At 40.3% G+C, this 17,375-nt stretch overlaps 2 protein-coding genes across 6 annotated transcripts in view; one reads left to right on the top strand and one right to left on the bottom strand.

The window, feature by feature from the left end:
• Window positions 1-17,375, top strand: part of EYA3 (EYA transcriptional coactivator and phosphatase 3) — a 96,985-nt gene that overhangs the window by 69,725 nt on the left and 9,885 nt on the right. For all 5 annotated transcript variants that reach the window (XM_075853307.1, XM_075853305.1, XM_075853304.1 and 2 more), the window contains 5 exons: window positions 5,820-5,909; window positions 6,728-6,786; window positions 15,337-15,497; window positions 16,336-16,450; window positions 17,033-17,154. In XM_075853307.1, the coding sequence (XP_075709422.1) occupies window positions 5,820-5,909; window positions 6,728-6,786; window positions 15,337-15,497; window positions 16,336-16,450; window positions 17,033-17,154 (547 nt within the window). The remainder of the gene's footprint in view (window positions 1-5,819; window positions 5,910-6,727; window positions 6,787-15,336; window positions 15,498-16,335; window positions 16,451-17,032; window positions 17,155-17,375) is intronic.
• Window positions 12,958-17,375, bottom strand: part of XKR8 (XK related 8) — a 41,159-nt gene continuing 36,741 nt past the window's right edge. The window contains exon 3 of the mRNA XM_075853309.1: window positions 12,958-13,308. Within this exon, the coding sequence (XP_075709424.1) occupies window positions 13,265-13,308 (44 nt within the window). The 3' untranslated portion in view covers window positions 12,958-13,264. The remainder of the gene's footprint in view (window positions 13,309-17,375) is intronic.

Raw genomic sequence — 17,375 nt, forward strand, 5'->3', positions numbered from 1 at the left:
ATATCGGAGATAGGAACACACCTTTTAATACATTAGTGCTGATCCTTTTTGCTCATTTAAAGTCTGTTAAGCGTCCGTATGTATGAGTGTTATTTTATTTATTTTTTCTTCATTTGAAGAGATGAGTCGTTTGTGATATTGGCCTGATTGCCACATATTGACAGCCGTGGCCGTATTGCAGCTGCAACACCCAACCCTGCAGCAGTTCTGCTGAATCAAACTTAGATCACCAAAGGTTTCTGTGTTGAGTTTAGTTTAGTTGAACTCGGGAGGAGTTCTATGTATTTCTAAATGCGGTCGTATTAAAGGTTAGGCTTAATGTTCCTTTCACTCGATTGATCAGTACTCAAAGTGAAGAAAAGTATTGGGAGCTACATGAATGTAGATGTATGCAGATATCTACTGTTTACTGGTAGATCTACTTGGGTATAATGAGGGCAAAAGGATTGATACAGAATGTTTTCTCATTAATCTCATAGGTAAACAGGAGAAGTTTGCAAGATCTATTCCAGATGGACACCGCAATAAAGCAGCGGATTGTGTCTGATGCTTAGCTGTAGTTAGTACTTGTTTGCAGGGTTCTGATCTAGTGACTTGTGGTGCCTTTTGTGGAAAATAATTGTTTAGAGGAAGATTTCACTGAAATAGTTGCAAGTTTTATGAAACCTATTATGCATACTATGTGTTTCAAGCAGTTTGTCATGAATAAGATTTTGTATACATCTGCATTTGATGTTTCCAGTTCTGCTCTGTCATAGGAGCAGATCAACGAAAATCCTGAAAGCGCCATATCGGTTGCATGACGGAACCCATTGACTTTAATGGTTTCAGTCATGGTGTGCTTTGTTTTACCGGAAATAAATAGCACAGCATGCGGCACTATTTTTTTCTGGTATTTTAAACTGGATCTGCTATACCGGGTCCAAACAAAATCTTCAACGCAGATTTGAATAAAGCCTAACTTGAGGAACTCTGGGATATGTAGCAATCTTCCAATCCTATATATGTATTTTATAGGTGGAGTGCTTGTGAAGTGTCAAGTATCTCAAACAATAGGGAAAGAAGTATCCCGTGACCTGCAAGACCACTAATAAAGCGATTTTCCATAATTTTTAAAGATGCCTTTGAGACTCTTCTGGTTTCAAATTTGAAACAATTTTGTTTTTTTTTGCAAAATGTATTTGATAAAGGTGTCAAAAAAGCTTTTTGTTCATGTGCATATAATAAAGTATGTCACCCAGCGTGCTAGTTCGTTTTGAGGATCCGGTTAGGTTTCCTTTATCCCGGTTACTTTTTTCTTGGACTAGCAGCAGAGACTACATGGAGGATAAGTCGGCATCTCACTACGCCTGGTACGACATTTCGGGGGTCGGTCCGAGTATTAATGAATCAAAAATACATATTTCGTTAAGATCGGTCGGACTGACGCTATTTCAATAATATATCTAGTATACCTCTTTGCAGCAATTTAATTAAAAAGTGATTATAATCCTTCCCATCCATCTCTAATTCTATTGTATACTTTATATAATTATATATTAAAGTACATGGATGTCAATTATATTAAATATATATATTTTGAACTTGAGTTGTATTGTGTAAACACTTATTATTTTTTACCAAGATGTAAAGAATTGTTTTATCGAAAAATATTCAAATTACATGTTTCATTAACACTCGTTGGACTAGTACTCATCAATGTACAATGCATTCGGAAAGTCTTCAGACCCTTTCACTTTTTTCACATTTTGTTATGTTGAGGCCTTGTGCTAAAAGAAAAAAAAAAATTCTGTTTTTTTCCCCATCATTCTGCACTCAATCCCTCATAATGACAAAGTGAATACAGAATGTTAGTAATTTTTGCTAATTTTATTGAAAAGGAAAAACTAAAATATTGCATTGACGTAAGTATTCAGACCATTTACTCAGTACTCAGTTGAAGCACCTTTGGCAGCAATAACCGCCCCCAATCTTCTTGGGTATGATGTCGCATGGTTTGTACACCTGGAAATGGGGATTTTCTGCCATTCTTCTCTCCCGATCCTCTCAGATAGCTCTGTCGGGTTGGATAGAGACCGTCGGACAGCCATTTTCAGGTCTCTCTAGAGATGTTCGAATAGGTTCAAGTCAGGGCTCTGGCTGGGCCGCACAAGGACATTCACAGAGTTGTCCCTAAACAACTCTTGTGTTGTCTTGGCAGTGTGCTTTGGGTCCATTATCTTGTTGGAAGGTGAACCTTCAGCTCAGTCTGAGGTCCAGAGCACCCTGGATTAGGTTTTCATTAATATCTCTGTACTTTGCTCAATTCGTCTTTTTCCTCAACCGTGACCAGTCTACCTGTCCCAGCCAATGAAAAACACCCCCACAGCATGATGCCGCCACCACCATGCTTCACTGTAGGGATGGTATTGGGCAGGTGATGAGCAGTGCCTGGTTTCCTCCAGATGTGACGCTTAGAATTGAGGCCAAAAAGTTCAATCTTTCATCAGACCACAGAATCTTGTTTCTCACAGTCTGAGTCCTTTAGGTGCTTTTTTTTTGGCAAAATCCAGGTGAGCTTCCATGTGTTTTTTTTTACTGAGAAGAGGCTTTTTTCTGGCCACTCTGCCATAAAGCACAGATCGGTGGAGTGCTGCAGTGATGGTTGACATTCTGGAGGTTTCTCCCATCCGTACATAGGAACTTTGAAGCTCAGCCAGAGTGACCAATGCGTTCTTGGTCACCCCTTTACCATGGCCCTTCTCCCCCGATTACTTAGTTTGGTGGGGCAGCCAGCTCTAGAAAGAGTCCTAGTTGTTCCAAACTTCTTCTATTCAAAGGAACAGTGTCACGAAAAAACATTTTTTTACATCAGTTTGATTTTAGTGTTTTATTAAAAACTTTTATATTTATTTGTGTGTTTGTGTTTTACTTTTTTTTATTTTTGAACTTTTTCTTCCCTATGGGGGCTGCCATTTTTTTTTCCATTTCTGTATGTGTCGATTAACGACACATACAGACATGGAATATGGCACATACAATCCCATAGTGAATGTGAACGGGGCCCGTTCCATCCACTATGCTGTACGCCGTCTGTGTGGGAACGGTGCATGCGCCGCTCCCACACAGTCCAAGTTGAACTGTGCGACGTCCGGCGCCATTTTCCTGTGGACCAGAAGTCGCGGCCGGACAGTAAGATTACTACTTCCGGTCGCGGCTTCCGCACTTGTGCACTTGGAGCGGGAGGTAGTGGAGGGAGCGGCGGCAGCTGGAGCAGGTAAGTTATTTCTGTGTATGTAAGTGTTTTACTGTGTGTTTACTACTGTATGTTAACCTACTACACTGTGTGTTAGCTCAAAAAATGGCGACACACAGTGTAGGAGATTTGACCGTTCAATCCCCTAGTTTCTCCCGGCACTAGCCAGGATAAAGGAGGGGGGATTCTGAGAGCTCACTAGAGCGAGTGAGTTTTCTCAAATTTTGCAGCATAAAGCAATGTGGTTGCTTTACCACATGCAATGCTGCAATTTTGGGAATTGCTCCATCTAGTGACCAGCACTGGGAATTATAAATTAGAATCTAATTTATAATATTTCCTGACTCGTGCAAAAAATTAGAACAATGTTTAATCACCTATACACTAATTGTTTAAAAAAGAAAAAGAAATTTTTTTTCTAGCGTCACATTCCCTTTAAGAATTATTGAGGCCACTGTGCTCCTGGGAACATTCAGTGCAGCATACATTTTTTTTGTACCCTTCGCTAGATCTGTGCCTCCACACAATCCTGTCTTTGAGCTCAGTTCTTTCCTCCTCATGGCTTGGTTTTTGCTCTGATATTCATTGTCAGCTGTGAGACCTTATAAAGACAGGGGTGTGTCTTTCCAAATCATGTCCAATCAAATGAACTTACCACAGGTGGACTCCAATCAAGGTGTAGAAACATCGAAGATCTAGAGGAATGGGCGGCCCCCAGAGCTAAATTTCAAGTGTCATAGCAAAGGGTCTGAATACTTACGTCCATGCGAAATTTGAGTTTTTCATTTTTAATAAATCTTGCAAAAATGATCACATTTTTTTTCACTTTGTTATTATGGTGTAATGAGTGAAGAATGATGGGGAAAAACATTTATTTTTTTTCCCTTTTAGCACAAGGCCTCAACATAACAAAATGTGATAAAAGTGAAAGTGTCTGACGACTTTCCGAGTGCACGGTATATATCCAGTATACCTCTCTTTGAAGCAATTTAGTTCTAATATGATTTCATCGTTGCCCTCTATCTCCAAGACCGCTTTGTTTCAAACAAATGTTTGCCTACAGTAGTTTCGCCAGGTTTTCTTTTTGGTTTCTCAGTTATCGATGTTTGATCTTTTGCTTTTGTTTTTTTCAAAAGTTTTAATTGCTGATCGATGTCCATTTATGCACGTCTTCACAAAACGCATATTCTGACTTATTAAAATGTCAGTGCGGTAAAGTTGATATAAGTAGATCACATACTTTCAATATTTGTTTTATAGTAGTTCTAATCATATTGGGGTGACTTTCATGGGTGGGGATAAATAGGGGTTTTTGTTTGGTGTTTTCTGTTTTACATTGAGCTCCGAGCCTATACTTTCCATTTCGTTCCTTTTGATAGCCTCCTTCAGTGAATTTGTGAGTTATTTTATTTTTTGTTTGTGGTATTCTCGGTCATCACTGAAAAACATATTTTTGCTTAAATGAAAACGTAACATGAGAATTTTAGCCCAATAAATTTATATATATATATATATATATATATATATATATATATATATATATATATACATACACATTATGAAACTTCCACTATATTTCCATTTAACTCAATGTTTGTTTTTATAGTTTTTAACTTTATATACACTAAATAGCGATTCATTAATACTCAAGATTTTTTTTGTAGAAGTCATTTGTATCACGTTAAAAATATTTAAGCTGGTGTCTGGTGTAACCATGCATGCTCGAGAAAGGTGGCAGACCCCCAAAAACATCGCACCAGGCGTAGTGAGACGCCGACTTGTCCTCCACCTGTAGTCTTTGCTGCCATTTCAAGAAAAGTAACCGGGAAAAAGGAAACCTAACTGGATCCGCAAACTGACTCTAGCACACTGGGTGATATACTTTTATTATCATATGCACATGATCAAAAAGTTTTTTCGACATACCCTTTTCTATAAATGAAAATACACTTTGCAAGAAAAAAATTGGTTCAAATTGTAATCCGTGCTTTTCTATATACATTACGTTAATCAGAGACATAGAAAGAGTCTCTTACAGCACGCTATACCCGTATGCTAGTTTAAATCAGGTCTACAAATCATTCATCTTACTGTTCCGGTTTACACATCTGGTTTTGAATAATAATTTAAAGGGAACCTGTTAGCGTGTCCATCTGTCCTAACTGCGGGCAGCATGGTTAATCGTCGGGTGCCCTGTTTCCATTAAACTGTTATTTTAAGGTGTTGCAGCGTTTTAGAGAAAATCATAGTTTTAATACCGGCTGGACTCTGGAAGAATAGTCTGCTGGGTGACTCCCCTGCAGTTTTTACTACACCCGGCTCAGCTTCATCAACAGGTCTCGCTCTATTTGTGTATAGGGAGATACCTATGATTTGTCTAAAACACTGCAGTGCTTTAGAGTAAAGGATAGTTTAATGGAAACGGGGCACCTGTCGCTAAAACATGCTGCCCACTGTAAGGGCAGCATGAACGTGCTGATAGGTTCCCTTTAGGTAACGGAGTGGAAGAGTGGGGGAGCTTGCTGTTGCATGTAATATAAAGCTTTTATATAATGTTTTTGGTTTTTTTTTTCTTGCTGTTTAGGACCCCACATTGGTGGTAGGCTCAGGTTTGACTATGGAGGAGATGATCTTTGAAGTGGCAGACACACATTTATTTTTCAATGATTTGGAGGTAAGACTGTGACTAATATTTATTTTGGCAGTTGTCATCTTGCAAAAGACAAAGTCCGTCATTTCGAGCATTTATGGTGTATCCAGAGGATAGGCCCTAAATGTCTGATAGGTAGAGGTCCCACCTCTGAGACGTTCATCTATCGGGAGATTGGGGGTCCTTGTGACCCTCGTTGGCCAATTCAAATCAGTCGACGGTAACTACTTTTACCATTGTGATCAATAAAGAGGTGACTGTGCTTGCATGGCTCTCTCCATTGAAGTCTATGAGAATCCTAGAAAGAGCTTCTTTCTGATCAATGGAGTTCCCCACCTATCAAGCATTTGGCATTCCCTGTAGATGTACCATAAATGATTAAGATGGGAATACCCTTTCTGTCTCCTCAATTATTGTATAATCTGTGCATTGACAAAACGTAAACCATTTGTGGTATTGCCTTTCGGATGTATTCTACATCTACATATCCTGTTGTATGTGTCTGGATGTTGTCCTGTCCTTTGTTTTAGCCTTTTTAGTTTAAGATTTTAGGATTTGTGCTTGACCTGTTTTTTACAATAAAGATTTTTGTGATGTGAATTCATATAATCTTTTTAATTATTTTGGGTATAATTGGTATCACTTTTTAGGGTTACTCTATAGGACATTGGTAATTCAAGTTGTCTCCTCTAAAAATACAGCAACTTGAAAGGTTTTAGTTTTATTAATGTGACCTGTTACTCAGGAGGTGGAATTGGTACATCTGTTCTAATGACTCTGGATGGGGTGATAATTATGCAGTAGATGTCTCCATATAATGGCATTTAATTGTATATCCCTAGGAATGTGATCAGGTTCATGTGGAAGATGTGGCATCCGATGACAATGGTCAAGATTTAAGGTAGGCGTTATTTATCACTTGGCACACAAGTATGTTCAATTTGGAGAAGCTTGATGTGACCTAATAAAATTTAGAAAAATGAAAGCTTTTGTAAATAGTCATATTACTTTAATCTGGCATCTGGTAGTCCCAGAAATGTATTTAGACTATTTATTTATTTTACACATTTTAAAAAGGTTCTGGATTTCATGTCCGTAAGGCTTATTCAGTATATAATAAAACGTTATGCAACTTTCTGATATTCTTTTTGTAATCCATTTCTACCTTTTCTAGAACATTGCATTATACAATGGTTAAAAGGGTCTTTAAAATTCTCGCTTGTCCTTCGAATCAGCAGAACGAAGCAGCCCCTTCATTGTTTATCCAGGCACACTGCCGTACAATTGTGTTTGTGCATGCTACTGCAGTTCTGCTCGCTTATGTGAAATGGGTTGAGCCGCAGCACTACAGCCGCTTCGTTCTGCTGATTAGTGAGTCCTGGGGGGGTTGGACCACCACTGATCATACGTTGATGGCTAATCATGAAAATAGGCAGTCAAAACGACGGAACCCCGTCACAATGGTGACAAACTGAAACCATTAGCTAGGTTTCCGTCACCATTGAAGCTGAGGTCTCCGTTTCACTTTCCGCTGAGTAGGGTTAACCTGATGGAAACCTCCGACAGAACCCTTCAGTGGAAACTAACGATGATGTGAACAGGCTCTAACCTGCCCTAGTGACATGGGATTGTATATCGGTTGTTCTAGTAACACAAACCGTAATGATAGCGGAGAGGCTGATAGCCTGTGGTGTGAGACAATAGGAGGGATGTCTCTAAGAGAGAAACATTACACCTCGTTGTTTGCCCCTTTTCTGAATGAAAATGCAGTCTATGGAGTGTTCAAGTTTATCTTATGATTTATGGGGTGGGTACCCTACTGACCGCACCCAACATCCACGCAGTGTGTCACCGACAATATCCTTATTGGGGATCACGAGGTCTGTCAGGGTTATGCCTCATGCACACTGCTGTAGCTGTGTGCACAGTCCGTGATTACAACAGATGGGCCGCTGACTTCATCCGCGGGCAGTCCGCAATTCACGGACCGTGCCCGCATTGGTTTCAATGAGCCCAGATCGCAAATCTGGACCGTATAATGACGTCCTATTTTTTTTACGGTCCAGGCAATACATGGACCGTGGAAACTATAGTCGTGTCCATTGACCCGAAGGTTAGGCCTCATGCACACGACCGTATTTTTGATCTACACTTACGAACCGTAACAGGTGTCTGGGCCATATAAATGATCCGCCAAAAATAGAACATGTCTTATTTTTATTTTTTTACGGACCATGCTCCCATACTTTATAATGGGAGCACATCCCGCAAACGTAGGTGCCTGTCCGCGGCCGACCGTGCCTGTAATCACGGGCCGTGCAGGGGGCATAAACATGTGTTTTATACTATCCGCAATTGCGGATAGTATACGGCCGCAAGTGCACGGTCATGTGGCTTTTAGATACGGGGAAAAAAAAAAAAAGTACAGCTCATCAAATGTGTGTAAAAACCAGAGGCAGCACGATCAGAACTAACAAGTAGTGAGTTAGTGACGGTGCTCGTTGTTTGCTGATCGGTGCTGTCTGGGAATAAAAAAAACAAACTTGATCCTGCACCGACCAGAGCATTAAGGCCTCGTGCACACTTCCACCACAGTTTTCACGGCCGTTTGTGACAGATCCGTGTGCGCTCCGTGTTTCCGTTTCCGTGCGCCGAGCATGGTACTGTTCAAGGTGCTGAAAGAGTTAATGGGCTGCACTGATCGGAGGTAACTCTTTCAGCAACCTTGACCGTACCATGCTCGGCGCTCGGAAAAAACAATTTTAATGTAATAAAAATAAGTTCATACTTACATTCCTCCTGTCCGGCCTCCAGCGATGACGTTTCATCCATGTCGCCGCTGCAGCCAATCACAGGCTGTAGTGGCGGTCACGCACGTCAGGATGACGTCAGAAGGCCGGCCTCCAGGGATGACTCTTCATCCCACGTGACCGCCTCTGCAGCCAATCACAGGCTGCCGCGTCAGAAAGGAAGGCTGGACTGGAGGAAGAAGAGGGACTCGTCGCCAAGACAACGACCGGGTACGTATGAACTGCTTTTTTTTTTATTTTCAATCAGCAGCCTCTTTTCTCTATCAGTGATTGATAGAGACAAGTGGCTGCCGATTAGTGTAATATTTCTGTTATGTTTTTCTACCCGCCCGGCCGTTGCTAGGCAACGGCTCCGTCACACACGGATGCCTTCTGTGTGCCTTCAGTTTTTTTGACGGCCCCATTGACTTGCATGTGCCTCACGGTCACGGAATCTCAGACCAAAGTAGGATATGCTCTACCTTGGATTGGAATGGAGCAACGGACCGTCAAAAAAACGGAAGTGTGCATGGCCCCATTGAAATGAATGGGTCAGTGTGCTAGCCGTCAGAAAAACAGCTAGCACCCTGAAGAAAAAAACTGATGTGGGCATGGGGCCTAAGCTTCAAGGTGAAAAAAATAACTGCTTGTTACTAGCGCTGCCTCCGGTCATTACACTATCCCAAGCATGTCAGAATGTCACTTTTATGAAAACTTCCACTTTCTTTGTTCTCATGCATAGGTGGCACAATTCTAAGACCTAAAGCCTCTTTTACATCGTGTGCACTATCATTCAAAGTCTCTGTGTCTTGTAGTACCGTATCTACTGGATAATCCATGTCCTAATTTAAAAGGGGATCTGTCATCAGACTATGCTGCCCTAGGCAAAGGCAACATAGAATGGAGGCTGTTATTCTCTCCTATTAGCCAAAACGGCACAAAAAAATATGTTGTGCTGTTTGGATAAAAGAATACACTGGGCTTATAATTATAAATTCAGTGTATTCATGAGGGAAGCTTTCCCACCTGCCCTCTCAGTGGTGATTGATGGCTGGCTGCTGTGCATCTGCATATATATATAACAATCAATCAATCAATCACTGTGAGGAGTGCCCCCGTATAAGGCCAGTATCATATATTTTTCCGCTGGTGTTAAAAAATAAAATAAAAAAATAATTGTGTGTATACTATTATCTCACTGTGCTGTCCTATTAGCACAAGTATTATAGCAGCACAATGAGTGTATTATGTCGTACCGTAATTTCTCTGTGCTGTAATACTGGTACTTATTATAGCGCCAATAATAGCAGCATCACCGCGGCTCCCCACCAGTAATATAGCAACACAATATAGCCATTTGTGATCAGCGCTATTTCAGTAGGAGGAGAGGCTTACAAACATAGCACAAAGAAAGTCTTATTTTTTTGTTGTTATAACATTAATTATGTATGGATTTTTTTTATTTTAACTTTTTCAACCTAGGAGCCGTATATGCGGTTCACTGAATTGACAACTGAGTAAAAAGATATCTTTAATAGTAACTAGTTTAAAAACAGGGGTAACACACCACTGTGACATAAGCCCCACCGTGAAAATTTAAAAAATGTATTAAACAAGGAAACACTGAGTTATTATGATACCTATATCTCTGTGTATAAACGATATTTGTAGGAATCAGCATATACCCAGGGCACAACAGTAGTACAAGCCCTAATTATAGCATAGGTGTCCGACAATTACGGATCTCCTAACGCTGGGTTTCACACAATATATTGTCCCCAATGCACACATTCCTTAAACATTAAACGACCCTACGCGTTTCAGATACTCATCCTCAGGGGTCCGTATCTTGGTAACTCTGGCCTCATCACCAGCGATATTAGTATTTCAACAGCGGATATTCCGCTGTGCGTCACGGGAAGATGCACGTATCGATGTCAACGGCATACTCCATAGCAGGCGCTAGGTTACTATAAACGCTAAACTCCACCCATCGTGTATAAACGATATTTGTAGGAATCAGCATATACCCAGGGCACAACAGTAGTACAAGCCCTAATTATAGATATAATTAAAATTCTTTATATTGTGGGAGCACAATTAGATTCTATCTAACTATACAGTGAAACTATATTTAATCTATACAGTCAATAATTTTGTTTTATCTGGGTATGGCAGCCTTTGCACTCTCAGACTTAAACACAGAAGGGTGGATGAGTGAGGCTAAAAGTGTTTTCTCTGAATGTGAACTGGTGTATACAGTTCAGGGTGCGTCTCTTAAATCTACCTTTAAAAACCTTAATAGATTGCATAAAGATTATACGAGAAGTTGGTGGGAGATCCAGAGTCTGGAAAATTATTTAAAGAACAAGATAGTTCCCAGAGGCCTCAGGGTCCCCATTGTCCCAGCATTAAGATTAAGAACTGCTAATATAAAAGAAAGGTGGGAACAGGAGATTACAGGGAGTTCACTTAGGCTTATGCAGATTTTGGTAGAGGAGGAAAAAATTCAGTTCGACTTTATTAGTGCTGAGCTTAAAAAAGAGATTGAGGCAGTTAAAACCCTGGTAGATACCCCTGGTTTTGATAAACGGGATAAAATCCTTCAACAAACTTTAGAGAGATTTACCAATCATCTTAAGGAACGCAAACACTTCCAATTCCAGAGAGATCTACAGGAATTTAGGGAGAAAAAAGCGTATGATTTTGTCCATACACAACAACAACAATATCAACAGACCAATAGGGGGACGAGGGAATCTGACCCTTCCACATCAGAGAGTGAAACCACAGACTCTGAAAGAGTGGGCCCATTTTTCGGTGGTAGCGGTGGGAAACAAAAGTTTAGGGGAGGAGCTAGAGGTAGAAATAGAGGCCGTGGTAGAGCCTCTTCTAATAGTGGCAATAATTTTTTAGCCAACAATCCTCCCATTTCCCGCTATATGCTGAGGGGACAAAAGGATTAATGAAGGGAAAAAATATGGATAGACTACAAATCATTAACCTATCTGAATACAATTTGAGCGCATCAGAGAACACATTATTAGAGAAAGGACTTTCCTTTGTCCCCACAGTTAAATTTGACTCTTTCTCGTGGATAAAAGATCTTAATTTATTTGCTCGCAAACTCAAATGGATTAAATTTTTCAAACATCATAATAGAAAAAAATGTATGGAACTAGGGTTGGAAGAGTCTGATATGGAAGGCCTTGTAGCCTTAGAGGGGTTATTAGAGGAATCTGGAAGAGCTCCAGGTCTAGGTCCCTTTACCAACCTAAAAATGAAGAGTAGAAAGCTGCCACCTATAGGAGATTTTACCAATGTGGATTTATTTGTGGATATGGTGGGAGATGAGATCAAAAATCTTAGTCAGGATAGTAGGGGCATGGATAACAATTTGTCCTGGTCCGAACGATTAGCTCTGACCACTCTAGAGAAAAAACAGAACATCGTGTTAAAAGCATCTGATAAGGGTGGTAACATTGTGGTCATGAGTAGGGATGATTATAAAAAAATGTGTGAGGACATATTGTTTAACCATAATTGTTACACCATTTTAAAGGATAACCCCACAGCACTATTCAAGAAGGAGTTGCTGAGCATTCTGAGTGATGCAAAGAGCAGATCCTTGATTAGTGCAGGAGAGTTTGGGTTCCTGTACCCACAATTTCCTGTTATGGCGTGTTTCTATAGCCTGCCCAAAATCCACAAAGGGTATCCTCCCTTACGTGGCAGACCCATTGTTTCAGGCATTAACAATTTAACTCAAAATGTGAGTACTTATGTTGATCAGGTGTTGCGCCCCTTTGTCTTAAGTCTTACATCATATGTACGTGACACCATGGATGTCTTGAAACAGATTGATGGTATTTCTCTGGAGAAAGATACAATCCTGGCTAGTTTGGATGTTGAGGCCTTGTATTCATCCATACCTCACAAATGTGGCTATAAAGCGATTGAGTACTATTTGGGATCAAGAGGTACACAGTTTGCTGCTCATAACCAATTTGTTTTGCAGTTATTACAGTTTGTTCTTGAAAAAAATATATTTATATTTGAAGATAAGATCTTTCATCAGCAATGTGGAACTGCAATGGGGAGTCCCGCTGCTCCCACCTATGCAAATCTATTTCTTGGCTGGTGGGAGGAGACAATTGTTTTTGGTGACAAATTTGTAAATTGGACTTCATCCGTTGGACTGTGGATTAGATATATTGATGACGTGCTTATTCTCTGGAACTCTTCAGTAGACGAGTTCCATAAGTTCGTAGCAGCCCTCAATAAAAATGATGTAGGACTTAGGTTTACATGTGAGATCAGTGAGAATGAACTGTCCTTTCTAGACTTGAAAATTATAAAAACGGAAGGAGGTACAATTCGCACAAAGGTACATCGGAAAGAGACAGCAACAAATAGTTTTTTGCAATGGAATAGCTGTCATCCTTATTCCCTCAAACGTGGCATTCCGAAGGGCCAATTTATGAGAGTACGTAGGAACTGTAGCTCTATGGGTGATTTTGAGTGCCAGGCCCAGGAACTCAAAACAAGATTGAAGGATAGAGGTTTCCCCAAGAGTGTTATTAGAAAGGCCTATGAGGGAGCTAGGGATGCAGATAGGCAATGTCTTCTGGTCCCTAAAAAACGGAAAGAGGAACAAGTTACCAGACTCATAGGCACCTATGACTCAAAACAGAATGACATTATGCAGATACTGAATAGGTATTGGCGTATTCTCAGTTCTGATATAGATCTAGCAGATCAGATCACACAGAGGCCTTCTGTCACGTATCGGAGAGGGAAAAATATAAGGGACAGAGTCATGCACAGCTGTTTTGACCCCATTTCACCTAGGGGTACATGGCTGGATAGACAAACACCAGGCACTTTTAGATGCGGTGGTTGTAAAGCCTGTGATTTCATTCTTAAAGGAAATAGCTTTACCAGTGTTGTCACCCAAAAACAATACAATATTCGGGACTATGTCAATTGCAAGACAGCTGGAGTAGTCTACCTTATTACATGCCCATGCCCCCTAAATTATGTGGGTAAAACAGCACGACAACTTCGTCGTCGTATTAGGGAGCATGTTGGAGACATTATTCATGGTAGGGACACTCCAATATCCAAGCACGTGCATGCAAAACACCAAGGCCAGGCAGCAGTGTTAAAATTTCAAGCAATTGAACTTGTCAGACCCCCCAAGAGAGGAGGGGACTGGGATAACCTGATTCTACGGAAGGAAGCGCAGTGGATCCATAGACTGGAATGCATACAACCACTAGGTCTAAATGAGCAGACTAACTATACATGTTTTATTTAAAATGTGTGATACAATCCCCCTATAGGTGTTTTACCTTGGGGTGGGTGAGTGTTTATCTGCATTTGTGCATTACTTATTTGAGATGGCTATACTTGTTAGCCAACATACTAAGAGATCGTTTTGTCAGTTTTTCTAAGGAATAGGGACCTCAGCAATTTCTTCCACCTCATATGTGTCTTTTTTTCTTGAGTTGCTTTGTGAGGTTGCCCACTTGCGGTGGTACACTGTGCCGCAAGATATACTTACAATATATTATCTTTTAGCGCTTACCTCCTCGTGTTTGGCAGTCCGGGCGACACGTCCTTGGCTTCCACTGCGCCTGCGCGTTCGGCTTGATGCGGCCGATGATGACCCCTGGCTGTCAGCTGACGGCGGGGGGTCACATGGGCAGGTGTCACGAATCGAGAGGGTGTTGTGATTGGTCAATTCATGTTTTGCCGCCGTACACGATGGGTGGAGTTTAGCGTTTATAGTAACCTAGCGCCTGCTATGGAGTATGCCGTTGACATCGATACGTGCATCTTCCCGTGACGCACAGCGGAATATCCGCTGTTGAAATACTAATATCGCTGGTGATGAGGCCAGAGTTACCAAGATACGGACCCCTGAGGATGAGTATCTGAAACGCGTAGGGTCGTTTAATGTTTAAGCAATGTGTGCATTGGGGACAATATATTGTGTGAAACCCAGCGTTAGGAGATCCGTAATTGTCGGACACCTATGCTATAATTAGGGCTTGTACTACTGTTGTGCCCTGGGTATATGCTGATTCCTACAAATATCGTTTATACACAGAGATATAGGTATCATAATAACTCAGTGTTTCCTTGTTTAATACATTTTTTAAATTTTCACGGTGGGGCTTATGTCACAGTGGTGTGTTACCCCTGTTTTTAAACTAGTTACTATTAAAGATATCTTTTTACTCAGTTGTCAATTCAGTGAACCTTATAATTAAAATTCTTTATATTGTGGGAGCACAATTAGATTCTATCTAACTATACAGTGAAACTAGGAGCCGTATATGCCTAGGTAAAATCTGTATAAAGAAAATATTGATTTGAATTGTGTTTTGGTATAAAATGAGATCGAAATTCGCCCATAAGGTTTAAAAATGTAGATTTTATTTCTAGGCCATATTGCTCAGCCCTAGTGGTAACGCATACTTGATTCTAGCTGACAAGAAGGTTACAGTATTTAATCTGGTCGTTTCTTATTTTGGCCGCAGAACTGGCGCTCATTGAATGTATTTTTTTTTTTCTTTGCACCTAAAAATTATAATCTTCGTAATAAATATTTTTTTTGATAATTCTAGTATTAAATTGCTTTACTTGAATTGCAGTAACTACAGCTTTACCACGGATGGATTTAATGGTTCTGCAGTAAACCGGAATCATCCTTCTAGCGCTGGGGTACAAGGTGGGATGGACTGGATGAGAAAACTGGCATTTCGCTATCGGAGAGTCATTGAGGTGTACGAGAAATACAAGAGCAATGTTAGTGGTGAGTGAGTAATATGACTAAGGCTTCGTTCACATCTGTGTTGGGGGTTCCGTCAGACCTTTCCGTCAGGTGAACCCATGAATGTAAACCGTAGCTTTCCATTTGTATTACCATTGATTTCAATGGTCCTGCTTCCGTTGCTAATGGTTTCAGTTGGTCTCCACTCCGCCGAAAAAACGGGAACCTTACGGAACGGAGAAAAAACAGAAACCATTAGCAACTGAAGCATTACCATTGAAATCAATTGTAATGCAAACGGAAAGCTATGGTTTCCCCAGACGGAAAGGTGTGACGGAAACCTGACGCAGATGTGAACGAAGCCTAAGGCAGCATAGGATTGAATTGCTTCCACCCTGTGTACTGTCTTTTTTATAGCTAGTTTTGCTGACATGGCAGCCATTTTTTGTTTTTAATGACCCAGTCCACAGTTTTGAGGAGAAACTTTTAGCCAAAATGTGTATTATATATCAATATGTCGATGCTGTAACATTGGAAAAAAAAAGCTTTGCTGTAAAACATGTTTTACTGTCTTAAGACAGTGTACAGTCTAACAAAGCTAGTTTTAGAATTGTATTACAGACCATTTTTCTGGATATTTTAAAATGTAGAAAATAGACTATACCTATACAAAGTTACTGTATAATCTGGATTTCCTCGGAACTGTTTTGTCTACTCTAGAGCCACAAGATTTATTTATTTTTTATAAAAAGTTGACCACTAGAGGGCATTCTTCTACTGTTGCTATTCCAAGTTCCATCACCTAGTCACGGAGTCAGAACTAATTTCACTTGTAATGCCTGGCATGTATTTCTTACATTATTTTGTCTCTAATTGACAGCACTTCTCAGCTCACAGCGGCGTGATTCTCTGCAGAGGCTTAGAGCTGATATAGAAACGTTGACAGATGGCTGGTTAGGAACTGCATTAAAATGCTTACTACTTATCCAGTCAAGGTAAGTACTGATAAATGTTGTAGACCTAAGCTACCAAATGCTGATTTATAGTCCTTATTTCACCATATTATATATATCACCCTCTTTTCACACTTTTTTTTTTTTAATACTTTAAATTTATCTATGTATGTCTTAAATCGGTTTCTGCATCTAATTATAACCGAAATCTATTTAATAGGGTGGTAAGACAGCCGCTTTGCCCCCATGGTCTACCTTTCTTTTATTCCCACTCTTCTCGGACTGGTTGCTGGAGACTACCTGCCTGGCCATTCATTTCAAAGTCTCTAGATGTTAGGCACTGAAACAGACTGTCAACCATGACTGTACAGCACCAAATCTAAATGAGCACTCTGCCGACAGGCAAGGAGGGGAAAGTCACACCATTGCCCATGTTGGCATGCATTATAAAGCAGGTTTTTCTGATTACTAAATGTATGTAACTGGCCCAATTACCATGGGAATATTTTAGTGTAAGTAACCCCGAGTTTTCCTACTATAGTAAATTACACTGTCTGGGTCCCCTCACTGTTTTACTCTGGTCACTTCCTAAGAGTTACCAGACGCCTTGTTTTCTTTTGACAGAAAGAACTGCGTTAACGTGTTAATAACAACCACGCAACTAGTACCGGCTCTTGCGAAAGTTCTACTCTATGGCTTGGGGGAGATTTTTCCAATTGAAAATATATACAGCGCCACAAAAATAGGTAACATCCTTTATACTGTCTGCATCTTAAGGACAAGATTTAATGTTTGTAGCTTTGATCTAGTGTAAGAATGATCGTGTCTGAGTCCAACAAGTGACCACTTATGACTTTGTACACATCTCTGTATGAAAAAACAAATCATGTACTACTTTGTATGTTACTCATTTTACGGTTTGGAGTAGCTTGTCCAGCTATTAATTCTGGAAAGCTTTGATCTATGT

The sequence above is a fragment of the Rhinoderma darwinii genome, chromosome 2 (assembly GCF_050947455.1).
Source record: "Rhinoderma darwinii isolate aRhiDar2 chromosome 2, aRhiDar2.hap1, whole genome shotgun sequence".
NCBI lineage: Eukaryota > Metazoa > Chordata > Amphibia > Anura > Rhinodermatidae > Rhinoderma > Rhinoderma darwinii.